The sequence below is a fragment of the Eimeria acervulina genome, genomic scaffold (assembly GCF_000499425.1).
Source record: "Eimeria acervulina Houghton genomic scaffold, Eah_scaff411, whole genome shotgun sequence".
Classification (NCBI taxonomy): Eukaryota; Apicomplexa; class Conoidasida; order Eucoccidiorida; family Eimeriidae; genus Eimeria; species Eimeria acervulina.
Window position 1 is genome coordinate 16,587 of NW_013547336.1, and position 15,048 is coordinate 31,634.

General features: G+C 56.1%; 3 protein-coding genes across 3 annotated transcripts; 1 reads left to right on the forward strand and 2 right to left on the reverse strand.

Moving 5' to 3' along the window:
* Positions 1–217: 217 nt before the first annotated feature.
* On the reverse strand, positions 218–9,797 carry EAH_00037300 (hypothetical protein, conserved; the record flags this gene model as incomplete). The annotated part of the gene is made up of 18 exons (XM_013392030.1): positions 218–271; positions 421–508; positions 734–837; positions 1,328–1,408; positions 1,544–1,615; positions 1,957–2,057; positions 2,268–2,485; positions 2,671–2,852; positions 2,974–3,027; positions 3,271–3,515; positions 3,699–3,808; positions 4,000–4,470; positions 4,748–5,398; positions 5,615–5,973; positions 6,619–6,683; positions 6,816–6,909; positions 7,153–8,745; positions 9,033–9,797. The coding sequence occupies 18 exons, from the start codon at positions 9,795–9,797 to the stop codon at positions 218–220; spliced, it is 5,307 nt and encodes a 1,768-aa protein (XP_013247484.1).
* Positions 9,798–11,338: 1,541 nt separating this feature from the next.
* On the reverse strand, positions 11,339–12,555 carry EAH_00037310 (iron-sulfur cluster assembly accessory domain containing protein, putative; the record flags this gene model as incomplete). The annotated part of the gene is made up of 3 exons (XM_013392031.1): positions 11,339–11,533; positions 11,702–11,870; positions 12,056–12,555. 3 exons carry the CDS (start codon positions 12,553–12,555, stop codon positions 11,339–11,341), a joined length of 864 nt encoding a protein of 287 aa, XP_013247485.1.
* A 969-nt stretch (positions 12,556–13,524) lies between these two features.
* EAH_00037320 (hypothetical protein, conserved) lies at positions 13,525–14,341 on the forward strand (the record flags this gene model as incomplete). Its single annotated transcript, XM_013392032.1, has 3 exons — positions 13,525–13,842; positions 14,142–14,213; positions 14,330–14,341. 3 exons carry the CDS (start codon positions 13,525–13,527, stop codon positions 14,339–14,341), a joined length of 402 nt encoding a protein of 133 aa, XP_013247486.1.
* Positions 14,342–15,048: the final 707 nt, after the last annotated feature.

Below are 15,048 nucleotides of genomic sequence, written 5' to 3' on the forward strand. Positions count from 1 at the left end.
CGCTGTTATACAGAGACAAAAGCTAAAAATGGTTTGCTGTTGCTGCTGCTGCTGCTGCGGTACGAACACGACTGCAGCAACGGGAGCAGCAACAAAAACACTCAACCCTGCGGTGCCCTCCCGAAGGAGACACCCGTGGCTTGCTGCTGCTGCTGCTCTAGGCAGCAGGAGCAAATGCTTCTAAGCCGCTGCTGCTGAAAGCTGCCAGTATACTTCACTAACTCGACAGCCCCAGCAAGACCTGCAGGTAAGGGGGGCACTGCTGCCGGGCCTGCATAGAGAACAGCAGCAGCAGCAGCAACAGTCTCCAGATGCCACATCCCCCGGTAGCAGCAACAGCAGCAGCACCCTTCAGTGCCTCCTCCCCCTTTCCCGACAGCAGCAGCAGCAACAGCAACAACAGCAGCAGCAGCAACGCACTACAGGGTCTTGCGCCAGAAGAGCTGATAGTTCAGCTGCAATCGGCAGGCGCTGCTGCAGCTGCTGCAGCAGCGGCTTTCCCGCCTCCCTGAGGACACGCAACAGCAGCAGCAGTAGTAGCAGCAGCAGCAGTAGCAACAGCAGCAGTAGCAGCAGCAGTTAGCCTTGCAGCAGGCAGTGCAGGAAACTGAGGGGACTGTAGAAACTCATAGACGTAACAGAAGCCGAGAGAGACGAATCTGTGAAGGGCTGCTACTGCATGCAGCTGCATGCATGCATGCATGCATGCATGCATGCATGCAAGTAGTCTTACTGGGGCAGTCTGAGTATGTGCTGCAGCAGCGCTTCGCTATGCGAAGGCCAGAGGGCCCCCACAGCGATGCTGACTCCTTTCCAGAGTGAAGGAGACAGCCAGGCCTGCACATGCAAGAGAGACAGAGGCGCAGCAAACAACAAGCAGCAGGTAGATGAGTTGCTGCTGCTGCATATCCATACAATTGGGGTGTACGTACACCCCAACTGTATGGGAGATTGTTGCTGTTTGCTGCTGCACACAAAAAAGGAGACAGGCTGTGGAAGGGCTGCTGCTGTCTCTTCCCTGTCTTGCTTAGTACTTCTGTCTGTCTTCATGCTGCCTATTCAAAGGAGACAGGGAAGAGGCATTGTCTCTAAACTGTCTCCTGTCTGGCTGCTTGCAGTGTCTCTGCTGCAGTAATGGTGGAGCTGGGTATCGCGCAGATGAAGGTTTGTCTAATGCTGTCGCTCTCGCTGTCTCTCTTTGTCTCTCTTGCTGCGTTGCTGGCTGCTGCTGTCTCCTGCCCTAGCTGTCTGTCTCCTGTCTCCTCTGCTGCGAACCCTAAACCCTCAAACCCTAAACCCTCAAACCCTAAACCACCGCTAGACAAACCTCTCGCGCGATCAGCGAAGGAAAAACAACACAAGACAAAAACTCCCCCAACGAAGGCAAGTGCTGCGCTGCGCGGCACAGCTGCAGCAGCACAGCAGCAGCACAGCAGCAGCACAGCAGCAGCAGCACTCTCAGCCCCGCTTCCACAAACAAGTGCAGCACACTGTCTCCTCAGCAGCATATAATACTACCTGCTGCAGCAACAAACCAACCCACCAGACGCCCGAAGACAGGCTGCAGCTCCTTCTCCGTGTCTTCGGAAAGCCGCTGGCAAACAGCAGCCACCGCCTGCAGCAGCAGCAGCAGCAGCAGCAGTAGGAGCAGCAACGCGCACTCCCGTCGATGCCAGTGAGCTAGATAGCTGCACCCGGGGAGGAAGCTAGCCACCCAGCAGCTTGGCTAGCTGATAGTAGATGCCTAATACTTGCAATCAATGCCGCTGAGGCCTAGGCAAAGGGGCCCAAGCACTTGCTAATGCCTGGCTGGCTAGCTAGCTAGATAGCTAGCCCGGCAATAGCAAGTGATCTGGCTGACTAGCTAGCCGACTTGCCAGCTATCTAGACAGATAGTTAGTCAGCTAGCCAGGAAGCTAGCTAGCTAGCTAGCTAGCTAGCCGTGTGGCTACTCACGTGAACAGGAACCAGCTCTTCTGGTGATGGGGAGGTGGGAAGGGCGCCAGTGAGCCCCAAACAAATATCTAGCGCTGCTGCTTGTCTCCGCCTCTCAGCCACTGCATGCGCAAACATGCATGTATATATATATATATATATTTGTATATATATATTTGTATATATATATATACATATATATATATATATGCGTAGAAAGCAGCAAATCGCTTCTGCTGACGCTGCTATTGCCGCTGGTGCTATTGCCGGTACTGCTGCTGCTTCTGTTGCTGCTGCTGTTGGTGCTGCTGCAGCACAACCACAGGACTGACCAGAAGGGCATGGAAGGTTGTATGTACACAGCAACAAATCTTCTGGAGATATGCCGAAGTCCAGTGCCCTCTGTTGCTGCTTTTGCTGCTGCTGCTGCTTTTGCTGCAGCTGCTTGAACGTAGCTCGAGACCGCATGAGGTCAGTAAAGACGGATGACACCAAAGACATATCCTCAGAAGAAACCAGCAGCTGCTGTATGTACGCCTGGCACTGTTCGCTGCAGCACATGCGCAGACAAGCACGTAGCAACAACCATGAAAACACGGCAGCAACGCTAGCAATCCGCCGAAACACCTGCAGCAGCAGCAGCAGCACCTGCAGCAGCACCAGCTCCAGTAGCAGCAGCAGCTCCAGTAGCAGCAGAAGCAGCAGCAGCGGAAGAAGCAGCAGCAGCACACGGACCTAGTGAAGAAAGGCAGCAGAGGGGCTACAAGCGAGAAGTCTCTGTGGGTCTCAAATGCTGTCCAGGCCGACTGCAGCAGCTGCGCTGGCAGATGCTCCCCCCTTTGCAGTGCTGCTGCTGTTGCTGCTGCTAAATGCTTCAGCAGCAGCAGCAGCAACGGCTTCTGCTCCGGTTGCAGTAGCTGCAGCAACAAACGCACGGATGCAGCCAGCAATCCATACTGATACTGCTCCTGCAACTGCTGCGCCTGCCACTAGTTCTGTTGCTGCTGTCTAGAAGCAGCACTTCTGCTGCTCTCTCACCTCTACTAGCTGCGGATACACCTCATGGTATAAGTTATTGATTTGCTTTACAACCTGAGAAGGAAGAAGCAATGAACAAGCAGCATTTAGGCATTTGTTGCATCTGCTGCGTTGCAGCTACTGTTTGCAGCAGCTGCTGCTGCAGTTGCTGCTGCAATTGCTGCTACCGGTGGTGCTGCAGCAGCAACTTGCCTGCAGCAGCAGTTGCTCGTGGCGCTGCAGCGCCTCGGTGTCCGTACAGGAAGCAGCAACACGCAGCAACAGGTGCAGCAAGAAAGGATTCCTTGACGCAATTACACCAAAAACGCTGCTGCGCATATCGAATGCTGCAGCACTCGCTGCGGCCTTTGCCTTGCGAGCAGCAGCAGCAGCAGCAGCAGCTGCTGCTGCTGCTGCATCGGGTGCTTCTCCGTTCGTTGCAGAGCCTCCCGAGGCCTCGTTAGCTGTTTTTGCGGTCTCGTCAGCAGCTGCAGCAGCAGCAGCTGCTGCAGCAGCAGCTGCTGCTGCTTCAGCTGCCGTGGAGGCAGCTGCTTCTGCAGCATCTGCAGCAGACAGCACCAAACCACCACAAACACCAGGTATCCTTAGAGACAGTTGCTGCAGCAACAAGTGCAGCATCGATGTAAATATTCATTTGAAAAGAAACCCATATCAGTTTGCCTCACACCACAAGAGCTGTAGCAGTAGCAGCAGCAGCAGCAGCAGTCGCAGCAGCATTTTCCTACCTGAAACCGCAGCAACCTCCCGCAGCACAGCCGCAGCAACAGCAGCAGGAAACGCGTTGCAGCGCATCAGCCCTAAGAGCGTCTCCACCGCGCCCGGCCCTCCCGTCGAGCTGCAGAGGAAAACAGCAGCAACAGCAGCAGCAGCAGCAGCATCAGCAGCAGCAGCGAATGTAAGCTCGCAGAAGCAGCTCTATGTCTGTCTACGAATGAATCTCCAACTACCAAGCATACCCCTAAATCTCTAAACCCTTAACCCTGCATGTAACGCCTACACCCTAAACCCTAAACCCTAAACCCTCACGCGAAGACAAGACAAGCCACCTCTTCCACCCAGCGGCCGGAGAATGTCTCGGGGGCCCCCCAGCCCTGCAACTCCTCCATAGGAACGACTCTAGGCGTTGCCCCCTCAGCAGCAGCAGCAGCAGCAGCAGCTGCTGCTGCTGCTGCTACTTCGCTGTGCTTCTGCTGCGGCGGATGCTGCAGCGCCCCCAACCCTGTCTGCTGCAGCACCAGCGCGGGCATCTGCCACAGCGGGGCTCCTGGAGGGCAGCGTACAGTCGTTTCTGCTGCTGCTGGTGCCTCAGCAGCAGCAGCAGCAGGAGCAGCGGGTGAGGCTTTGCAGCGCAGCAAGACCTCCTTGCTGGTTTGCTGCTCCCAAGGATCTGCAGGAGGGGCATAGATACCCTTCGTCGATGCAAAAAGACGTGCAAATAATCGACGACAACCCGAAGAACTCACGTGGCACAGACGCATCAGCAGCGTAAACGCAGTCCTGCAGCAGCAGCAGCAGCAGCAGCAGCAGTAACAGTAGCAGCAGCAGCAGCAAAAGTAGTAACAGTGTGAGAAGTAGCAGCAGCAGAAGTAGCAATAGCGGGAGAAGCAGCAGCACCAGGAGCAGCAGGAAAGCCCTGAGCGTCTTCGGCTTCCAACCTGCATGCTGCATGCTGCTGCAGCAGTCGCACGTGCAGCAGCAGGTGTTGCAGCAGCGTCTGAAGCCTCTGAGGCTCTTGCATGAGAGTTTAGGGTTTAGGGTTTAGGGTTTAGCATACCGGCGAGACGATAACCCGCTTCTCCTTCGAATAAGTTGAGACAAAGCAGCAACCACCAGCCGCCTGTCGTTAGACAGCGCCTTCATGCTGCGCCCCTCGCGAAGGCCACAGCCTGCAATCAAATCTGCTGTAGCGGACGGCGCCTCTTGCTTCTGCTGCTGCTGCTGCGCCTGCAGCTCCTGATGTTGTTGCTGCTGCTGCGGCTCCTGTGGCTGTTGCTGCTGCTGCAGTTCCAGCTGCTGTTGTTGCTGCTGCTGCTGCACGTCCTGTTGCTGTTGCTGTTGCTGCATCTGCTGCAGCTCCTGGTGCTGTTGCTGCTGCTGCAGCTCCTGTTGTTGCTGCTGCACTTGCTGCTGCTGCTGCTGCTGCTCCCCGCAAACCTGCATAATGCCTTTTTCGACTGCCCCTGCGCCAGCAGCAGCCGATGCTGGCACAGCGTCGGGCTGCTGCTCGTGCTGTTGCGTGTCTGCCGGTGCCGCTGCAGCACCAGAGGCAGCAGCAGCAGCAGCAGCTGCTGCTGCTGCTGCTGCTGCTCCTGGAGGGGGAGCTCCGTCTGCCAGCCACGCGAGGAAAGCAAAGACAGAAGGAGGCACCAACGGAGCAGCAACAAGGAAACGTCCCATGAGCTGGCTGTACGCAGCGCGTAGTCCCCTGCAGCAGCAGCAGCAGCAACAACAGCAGCAGCAGCAGCAACAATAGCAGCAGCAGCGGAGTGGTCTACGACGGGAATCGAGCCCAACTCCCCCGCTATAAAGGCCCAACGACTGCAACAGCACCGCAGGCAGCAAATGAAGCTGCAGCTCATGCACACAGCAGCAGCAGCAGCAACAACAACAGCAGCAGCAGCAGCAGGTGTGGAAGCAGTACGTGTCATCTAAGAGTTCTTGGCTGTAGGCCCTGGAGAGACACTGCACAAAGGCCTTTTCATAAGGCGTCAAAGGCCTCTGGCCCTGCATGCACGCGCTCCAAGGGCACCACCCTTCGATGCCTTCTGGGGTTCGCTGCAGAAGAGACAGAGTTAGAGGAGACTCTACAGAGCCTGCTGCTGCTTCTGCTGCTCCTCCTGCAGCTGCTGCAGAGGGCTGTGGCTGCTGCTGTTGCTGCTGCAGCGGAGTGCTGCAGCTGCGGCTCGAAAGGAAAAAAAGCAAATCGAGAGACAGCGCCAACTTCGCCTGCAGCGGGAACAAGGGCGTGCTGCTGCTGCTGCTGTTGCTGCGGCTGTTGCCCTGCAGCAGCAACACAACACCGAAGGCTTCAGCAGCAACCTCAGCCGCTGCAGCAGCAGCACGACAGTGATGCAGGGACAGGTTTCAACAGCAACCAACCTGCGGAGACACTTGAAGAGGGTTTTCTTTCCTGAGGATTAAACCCAACAAACAAACATATCCCAAACCCTAAACCCTAAACCCTAAACCCTAGGCACGCAACCCCAAACCCTAAACCCTTATATTAGGGCTGAAGCACCACAGCAGCTGCAGCAGCTGCTATTGCAGCAGAAGCAGCAAGGAAGGGAACAGCAAGGGAGACAGTAGCAGGGAGAGGAGACACAAAGGAGACACAAAGGAGACACCAAGGAGACTCACTGATATATCGCTTCAACAGCGCGAAGGACCAGCGAGCTCTTCATTGGCTCCTCCGTTCGATCAGCCAGTCGCAGAAATATCTGCTGTCTCCACTGCAGCAGCAACAGCAGCAGCAGCAGCAACAGCAACAGCAGCAGCACCAGAAGCAGTATGAGCAGCAACAGCAGCACTAACGGTAGCAGCAACGGGGGACTGAGTTTCTGGTTGAGACTCGTGCTGCTGCTGCTGCTGCTGCTGCAACAGCACTGAGAGAGAAGCAGCAAACTTTCATTATCTACTAAACCCTACCTGAAGGAATAAGAGACGATCGACGTAGACATTACTCCCAGGGAGACACTCCGGCAGGGGCCCACCTGCGCAGGAGACAGGAGACACGCGCAGCAGCAGCTGCAGCAGCGGTAATTGCGCCAGCAGCAGTAGCAGCCAGAGCACAAGCAGCAGCAACGGCAGCAGAAGCAGCAGCAGCAGCAGCACACCGAACGTACTAAGGATCTGAGAAGCCAGCAGCTCCATATAAGCCTCCGGAGAAGGAGACAAAGAACGAGGAGACATGCAAGCCAAGGTGTTATCATCTGTCTCCTGCAGCAGCAGCAGCAGCAGCAGCAACAGCAGGAGCAACAGCATCAGCACCAGAATCAACACACGGCTCTCAAATCCGTTGCACTGAGATGCTAAACCGTTGCTGCTCCTGCTGTTGCTGCTGCTGCTGCTTTCCGTCCGCTGCGTCTGAGGCTCTTTCCCCCTTTGCTTAATCCTGCAGCAGCAGCAGCAGCAGCAGCAGCAGCAGCAGCAGCTTCTTGTAGCCCGAGCCAATCGGCGCACCTCGCAGCAGACTTCTGCAGTGGGTTGTGGAGAGACGTCAGCAAAGAGAGAAGGCAGCAAACTCCAGCAGCTTCGAGAGGCGGCCCCTGCTGCTGCGCTGTCACTGCTGCTGCTGCTGCTGTTGCTGCTGCTGCTGGTGCTGCTGCCTTCCTGCTGCAGCTTCGCCTCGGCGGCCCGCAGCAGTTCCATCGCTGGAATGCAGGCGCGTGCAGAAACAACACTGCTGCGACTGCCACTGCTGCTGCTGCTGCTGCTGCTGCTGTTGCGCTGCAGCCCTTCTAGCAGCAACGAGGTTAGTCGCTGAGGGTTGTAGGTCTCCAGCAGCAGCGCAACTGCATCTGCCTGCTGCTCCTGAGACCTCCATGCTCCCCCATCTGTCTCAGCCACAAGCAGCACGCGGGATGCAGCCTCAGCAGCAGCAGATGCAGCAGCAACACTCTGCAGCGCTGCTGCAGCAGACAGCTCCCCATCCTTCTCCTCCCTTGCGCTGCTGCTGCTGCTGCTGCTGTTGCTGCTGCCTTGTGTAATGCGCCGCTTCTTTTGAATCCCCTCCTCAGCAGCAAATGCTTCCCCGAATGCCACATCGCCGTTGCTGCTGCTGCTGCTGCTGCTGCTGTCGTCGTCTTGCTGCTTGGTGGCCCACATCCACTGAAACTCTGCGTTTGCTTCCTGCTGCAGCACGCGAGCAGGTGCCCGCCTCCCTGCTGCTTCAATTAGCAGCAGCGCAGCAGCTGGGGAGCAGCGAGGGGAAGCTAACAGCCGCAAACCCTCCCGCTGCAGCAGCAGCACCAGTGCATGAACGGCAGCAGCGCCACCGCTGCTTGCTGCTGCTGCTGCAACGCAGTGAATCCCACAGTCTTTACCGTCAGCAGCAGCAAGTTGTGCTGCCGTTAAGGCCTCAGGCTCCCCAGGAGCTTCTGCAGCAGCAGCAGCAGCAGCAACACGCCGATATGCTGAATGCAGTGTCTCTGCAACTTTAATAAGGGGCTGCAAGAAACGGCGCAGCCGCTGCGGCAGGCGGCAGCAGATCCAAACAGCTGTCTGCACCACCTCCCCATACACCAGAGGGTTTATTATGACCTTCTTCATTGCTTCTGTCGGTGCTGCTGCGGCAGCAGCACCGTCTGCATGCGACTCGGCACCCGCTGCTGCAGCTGCACGAGCGGCTGGAGGATCCGCATGCGTGTGGGGTGGCTGCAGCAGCAGCAGCAGCAGCACTTGAGTGTCGGCCTCTTCCCATGCTGCTGCAGTGTGTCGCAGCAGCTGTTCTGCATGCGCTGCTTCGGGAAGCAGCAGCAAACCCTGCTGCTGCTGCTGCTGCTGCCCCCTGCTTGCAGCAGCAGCAGCCCCAGACTCCTCTGCAAGGGGATGCAGTATCTCAGCCCAAGCAGCAACAACAGACAAGCAGCAACGCATGCACTTCGCGGCAGCAGCGCGCATCTGCTGCTGCTGCTGTTGCTGCTCACCAGGAGCAGCAGCAGCAGACGGAGCCAGCAGAAGCGGCAGGTGCAGCAGCAACTCGTTAACATGCGAACGGATGCTGCTGAGAGCAGCAAAGCCCCGAGTGCATGCAGCCGCGCCGCCAACGTAGTCCTGCAGCAGCAGCAGAAGCAGCAGAAGCAGCTGCAGCAGCAGATCAGACCGAGGCTCAACTAGGGAGTGTGGAAAGAACTTATGCCGCACGCTGCGCACACCCTAACTGAGGGTTTAGGGTTTAGGGTTTAGGGTTTCTAGGTGCATGCGAGCAGTAGCTGAAGGTGCTGAGAGCTAGGATGTGCTCTGTTGGCTGGGTCCCAGGGTTAAGGGTTTAGGGTTTAAGATCTAAGGGTTTAGGGTCTAGGGTTTAAGGGTTTAGGGTTTATAAGAGCTTGGAGACTCACTGCTACTGCAGCACTGCCCCTGCTGCTTAGACAGCCTGCTGCAGCAAGTGTCTCCTGCAGCAGCCTCGCCCCACACGCCTGCAGCACATCGAATGCTGCTGTCACAACACTCAGCCGGAGGCTGCTGCTGCTGCTACTACTACTGCTGCTGCTGCTGCTGCTGTTGCTGCTGCTGGTGCTGCTGTTGCTGCTGCTGCTGCTGCTGCTATACCAGATGCTGCTGTGCATAGTGAGGATCTGAGCAAGCGGAGTAGCACAGACAGGTGCTGCTCTTGGGTCCTGCTGCAGCAGATGATGAATAAATCGCAGCTGCAGCAGCTGCAGCTCTCTAGCGAGCTCTAGCATCTGCTGCTGCACCATTTGCTGCTGCTGCCCTACGGGCTGCTGCTGCTGCTGCTGCTGCTGTTGCTGCTGCAGCAGCTGCGCTTCGGCTGCATGCAGCATCAACATCTGGGGAAGAAATTCATTGATATAGCTGCTGCAGGCAGCAGCAACTTTCTCAGCAGCAGTAGCCCACAGTGCATGCGAAAGAAGCACCTTGCAGCGTTGCTGCTGCTGCAGCAGCAGCAGCAGCAGCTTCGCCACATCCTGCAGGCCCTTTAGAGACCACTTGAATGCCTCAAGAGAGCTGCTAAGGTTCTTTCCTTTTGCTGCTGCTTCTAGTGCTGCTGCTAGCTGCAAGAAGCAGCTCCGACCTATTTGCATGTCTTCATTTGTGGGGTAAGACAACTGGGTGCCTCCGCGCCCTGAGGCAGATCCGCTCATCTTCACTTGCTGCTGCTGCTGCTGCTGCTGCTGCTGCTGCTGCTGCTGCTGCGGCTGCTGCAGCAGCTGCTGCCGCGGCTACTGCTGAGGCTGTCAACGACGGTGTTGCTCTGCCTGGTGGTGACGCCGTGCTGCAGCAGATATGCGGCTTCAGAGGGGGCCTCAGCAACAGGGCCAGGCGCGAAGGTGTGCTGCTGCTGCTGCTGCTGCTGCTGCTGCTGCTATTGTTGTTGCTGCTGCTGCCGCTGGTATTGCTGTTGCTGCAGGGTTCTCTGGGATAGCCTGCCGCGTTGGTGTCGCGAGGGCAGCTTCACCTGCTTGTGCTGCTGCTGCTCGTGTTGCAGCAGCAGCAGTACCCGCTGCTGCTGCTGCTGCAGCGGGCCCTGCTGCTGCAGCTTCAGCTACATTGCAAGTAGTTTAGCCCTTTGAGGCTGCTGCGCCTCATGGCATTTATTAACTTATAAACAAATAAACTCAACTAAATTGTTGTTTTATATTGCAGGCCTCAGCAGTGCATGCAGCAGCGGCAGCTGCTGCTGCTGCTGCGGCTGCAGCCCCGACCTGCATGCGGCGGTGGTGAGAGGGCAGCAAAAAAAGCATAACTTTAAATGATATATGTTGTTTATACACTGGGAGAGGAAGCTGAAGCAGCAAGCCTTAGACAAATATAATTAAAACTCTGTTGCTGCAGCGCACACACAAACCCTGCTGCTCTGCAGCAGCAGCAGCATCGCTACGTTGTTTATTTATGCATGCAGAGGCATTTTAATGTCTCTTCAGCTGTACATACAGCCGAGGTGCCGCCAAAACTTCACGCATACACATCTTGCAGGCAGCAGTGCACACCCTCTACCTGTAGCAGCAGCTGCAGCAGCAGCAGCAGCATTGCTGCTGCTGTTGTTGCTGCTGCTAACTGCGGGCAAAAGATTATACAGGGAGGCGGCGGCTACCGCATCCAAGCTCTAAACCCTAAACCTAAACCCTAAACCCTAATCCAGGGGCTTCCCTTAGGCCCGCCGGGCTGTGGAGACAGAGACAAGAGACCCTGCAGCACTTAGGAAGTATCAAGGAGACAGTTGCAATTGGCTTAGAAAGCAGAGGGTTTAGGGTTTAGGGTTTGTCAGCACGAGGCGGCAGTTGTCAATGCCTTAAATAGTAGAGGGTTTAGGGTTTAGGGTTTAGCCTTCTCGCTGCAAGGCCTGAGGTAGGGCTGCGCAGGCCCGAAACACTTCATAGCTAATGCAGCAGCAGATGCTGCTGTGCAGTGCTGCTGCTTCTGCTGTCTAGACACTGCATCTCTCTAGCTATCAAGACCCTCCAGGCAGGACCTGCTGCTGCTGCTGCTGCTGCTGCAGTCCAATGTAAGGCTGGGGTGTATTTGCAGCTCGGGCACCCCCTACCCCGCAATTCAGGGTTTAGGGTTTAGGGTTTAGGGGTAGGGTTTAGATTTGCTGCAGCACAGTGCAGCTACGGGGAGCAGATAAAGAAGAATGAGCCAAAACAAATTAGGGTTTAGGGTTTAGGGTTTACAGCGTCGGGGTTTACGGCCTAGAGAGCCCTCGCGCTGCGCTGCATCGCCCTGCAGCAGCAGCAGCCACCTCTGCAGCAGCCTCTGCAGCAGCAGCAGCAGCCACCTCTGCAGCAGCCTCTGCAGTAGCAGCAGCAGCTAGCTCTGCAGCACACTCTGCAGCAGCAGCAGCCACGCCTGCCTCTGCAAGAGCCTCTGCAGCAGCAACCTCTACATCAGCAGCAGCAGCAGCAGCAGCAGCAGGAGGTTAGAAGGGCACATCAATGCCAAAGGAGTGGCCGCAGCTGCAGGTAGTAGACGCTTTTTTATTGCCTCTAAGAACGAAGAAAGAAGCAGCAAAGTTAGACTCAAAAGATAAACAGCTGCCCTCAGAAACCAACTGCAGCGCAGTCGGCTGCAAACACACAAACCAATCAAAACCACCGTACTCACTCCTGCTGCTGCTGCTGCTGCTGCTGCTGCTGCTTGTGCTGCGGCTGCTCATGCTGCTGTCACCGCTGCTGCTGTTGCTGCTGTTGGTCGAGTCAGGGCTCCACCGGAAGATCCTGCAGAAAAAAGGAAGCAGACAGACAAACCCTAAACCCTAAACCCTAAACCCTAAACCCTTAAGGCTCGTACACTTGAAAGGAACGCAGCAGTACGGTGCTATCAGACTGTGCCCCAAACCGTCACAAGTGCGAGTGTTTAGGGTTTAGTAATAGGGGTTTAGGGTTTAGGGTTTAGGGTTTACAGATCTCCGTCTCGTTCTGCTTCTTCTAGGGTTACCACCGCAAAAGAGTATCGGTAGCCGCTGCAGCCTCCACCTGAGACCTGCACTCTTAGCCCCAGACAGTTTGCTGCTGCTGGCTTTGCTGCTGCTGTTGCTCCATCTGCAGCAGCAGCAGCAGCAGCAGCTTTGCGCCGCTGCCACACGTGCTGCAGTCTAGAGATAACGGAGGCCGAAGCAAACAGGTGGTAATTGGGTTGCTCGCTGCAGCGCAGCAGCAGGGTCTCTGAGTCTCCTGTCGCTGCTCCTTCTGGTGCTGCAGCAGCAGCAGCAGCAGCAGCTGCTGCTGCTGCTGCGGTATCCTCACCGAAAGAAGCCTCAATGGATCGAGGCCTCGTAGCGCCCCCAGCGAAGTGACGCCTCCAGACGCCGAAGTACTTGCTGCTGCTGCTGCTGCTGCAGCTGCTGCTGCAGCAGCAGCTGCTGCAGGCGCTCCTTTGCTGCAGCAGCCTCTCAAACCTCATGCTGCATACTGGGAGAGAAGCAGCAAGTGCAGCAGCAGCAGCACAGGGCCGCTCGCTGCTGCTGCTGGGCACGATCGGTGTATGTCTTGCAGGGGCAGCAGCAAACTGCCGTTGTGCTGCGGCTGCTGCTGAGGTTCCACCAATCCCTGCTGCTGCTGCTGTCACTGCTCTAGCTGTTGCTGCGGCTGCAGCTGCTGCTGCAGCAGGCGCAGCAGCAGCAGCAGCAGCCTTCCACCTCGGTGAGGCAGCAAGAGAAGCCATACGCTTCAATCCAGATGAATTTAAAGCTCAAAGAGCAGCAGAAGGAGACGAGGACACTGCTCTGTGTGTGGTTGTTGCTGCTGCGCTGTTGCTGCAGCAGCAACAACCACGGCTGCTGCCACACTTGCTGCTGCTGCTGCTGCTGCTGCGATCGGCTAGAGAGGAAGCAGTTATTATGTAATAATAAAATTGGCAATTGAAAAGAAACCTTAAACTTCTTGTTGCAGTCTACACGTCTAGCCTTTCTTGCCTTGCGTGCTGCAGCAGCAGCCGCTGCTGCTGCTGCTGCTGCTGATGCTCGTGCATGCAGCAGCAGCAGCAGCGGCTGCTGCTGCTGCCCTTGTCCCACACGGAAAGCCCCAAAAGAAGTCTAGGAAAGCCAAGAAGATGTTAAGGAAGTAAAGCAGCTTCTTCTGATGCCTATTCATAATTCTGCTTACCTGGAGCTGCTGCAGCAAAGGAAGAAGGGGGGTTTAGCAGCAGCAGCAGCAGCAGCCGCAGCAGCAGCAGCAGCTGCTGCAGCAACTGAGAAACAGCACTTTGGGGCTTAGCCTTCTGTAGGGAACAACGACTGCCTGCCTCTCCTGCTGCTGTAGAGATCCACAAGGGAATAGCAGCAGCAGCCATAGCAGCAAGTGCTGCAGCAGCAGCAGCAACTGCAGCAGCAGCAGCCGCAGCAGCGTGCCTCATCATCACCTTCCGCGACAAATGCCGAAACAAACTGCGTCTGCTTCGGGGGCTCCTCCCCACGAGGCCCCCGAGGGTGATACAGCAGCAGCAGCAGAAGCAGCAGCTGAGCATAGTGATGCAGCAGCCGCTGCAGCAGAACCAGCAGCAGCAGGAAAGCAGCAGCAGCAGGGAAAGAGCCGCAAGGTCCGCTTTCAGAAGAATGACCCAAACACCTTTACCTTCAAGTTGCTGCCTGTGTCTCAGCAGCAGCTGCGGGAGCAAGCAGCAGCAGCAGCAGCACATCAGAGACCTCGCATGCAGCTGCAGCGAGTTATACCCCCCAATGCCAGAAATAAGGTGAGCTGCTGCTGCTGCTGCTGCTACTCATGCTGCAGCAATTGCTGCTGCACCTGACTCTGCTTGCTGCTGCTTCTGGAAGCTCCTCCCTTCGCCTTGAATCCCCTTAGCAGCATATGCCCCAACAGCTGCAGCAGCAGCAGCAGCAGCAGCAACACTACGCAGCGGCAGATGCAGCAGCAATAATAGCACCCGCAACATCATGTCGTCCCTGCGTTGAGCGTCTCGGGTGTAGGCCTTAGGTTTTAGGGTTTAGGGTTTAGGGTTTAGGGTTTAGGGTTTTGGTTTTCTCTCTGCAGCCGCAGCAGCCGCTTCCCGAGTACCTGCAGCAGCAACTCGAGAAGCTGGATATAGGAGAGGAGGAGACAGGAGTAAGTTCTGACTGTCTCCTTTTTATTGCCTTGTGTTGTTCTTTGTTGTCTTTTTTAGGGTTTAGGGTTTAGGGTTTAGGGTTTAGGGTCTCACGTGTCTCCTTTGGAATCTGCAGACATTCGTTTGACTCGACGCTGTCTCTGTCTCCATTGGTCTCTTCTCTGTCTGTCTCTGTCTCCTTCTGTCTTTGTGTCCCTGTCTGTCTCTCTCCCAACCTCTCTCTGTCTGTCTCTGTCTCTATCTGTCTATCTCTCTCAGTCTCTCTCCCTTTGTCTCTATTTGTCTCTGTCTCTGTTTGTCTCTGTCTCTGTCTGTCTCTGTCTCTATTTGCCTCTGTCTTTATTTGTCTCTGTCTCTATTTGTCGCTGTTTCTGTCTCTGTCTCTACTTGTCTCTGTCTGTCTGTGTCTCTGTCGGTCTGTGTCTCTGTTTGCCTCTGTCTGTCTGTCTGTCTGTGTCTCTGTTTGTCTTTGTCTGTCTGTCTCTGCCTGTCTCTGTCTCTATTTGTCTTTGTCTGTCTGTATCTGTCTGTCTCCTTTTATTCATTTGCCGATCCCTCTTCTTTCTTTGTCTCCTGCGCTTCATCTCCAGGCCTCAAACCCTAAACCCTAAACCCCCAAGTGCTAAACCCTAAACCCTAAACCCCAGCCCTTAAACCCTAAACCCTAAATCCTCGTTTATTTGCGTGTGTGTGTTTTCTCAGAAGAGAGCGGGGCCGCGTGTTGAACAGGACTTAGTCAGTGCTGGCTGCTGTCTCCTTTGTCTCTTTTGTCTCCTTTCTTGCTGCTTCTTTGTGCTGTCTCCTTTGTCTCTTTTGTCTCCTTTCTTGCTGCTT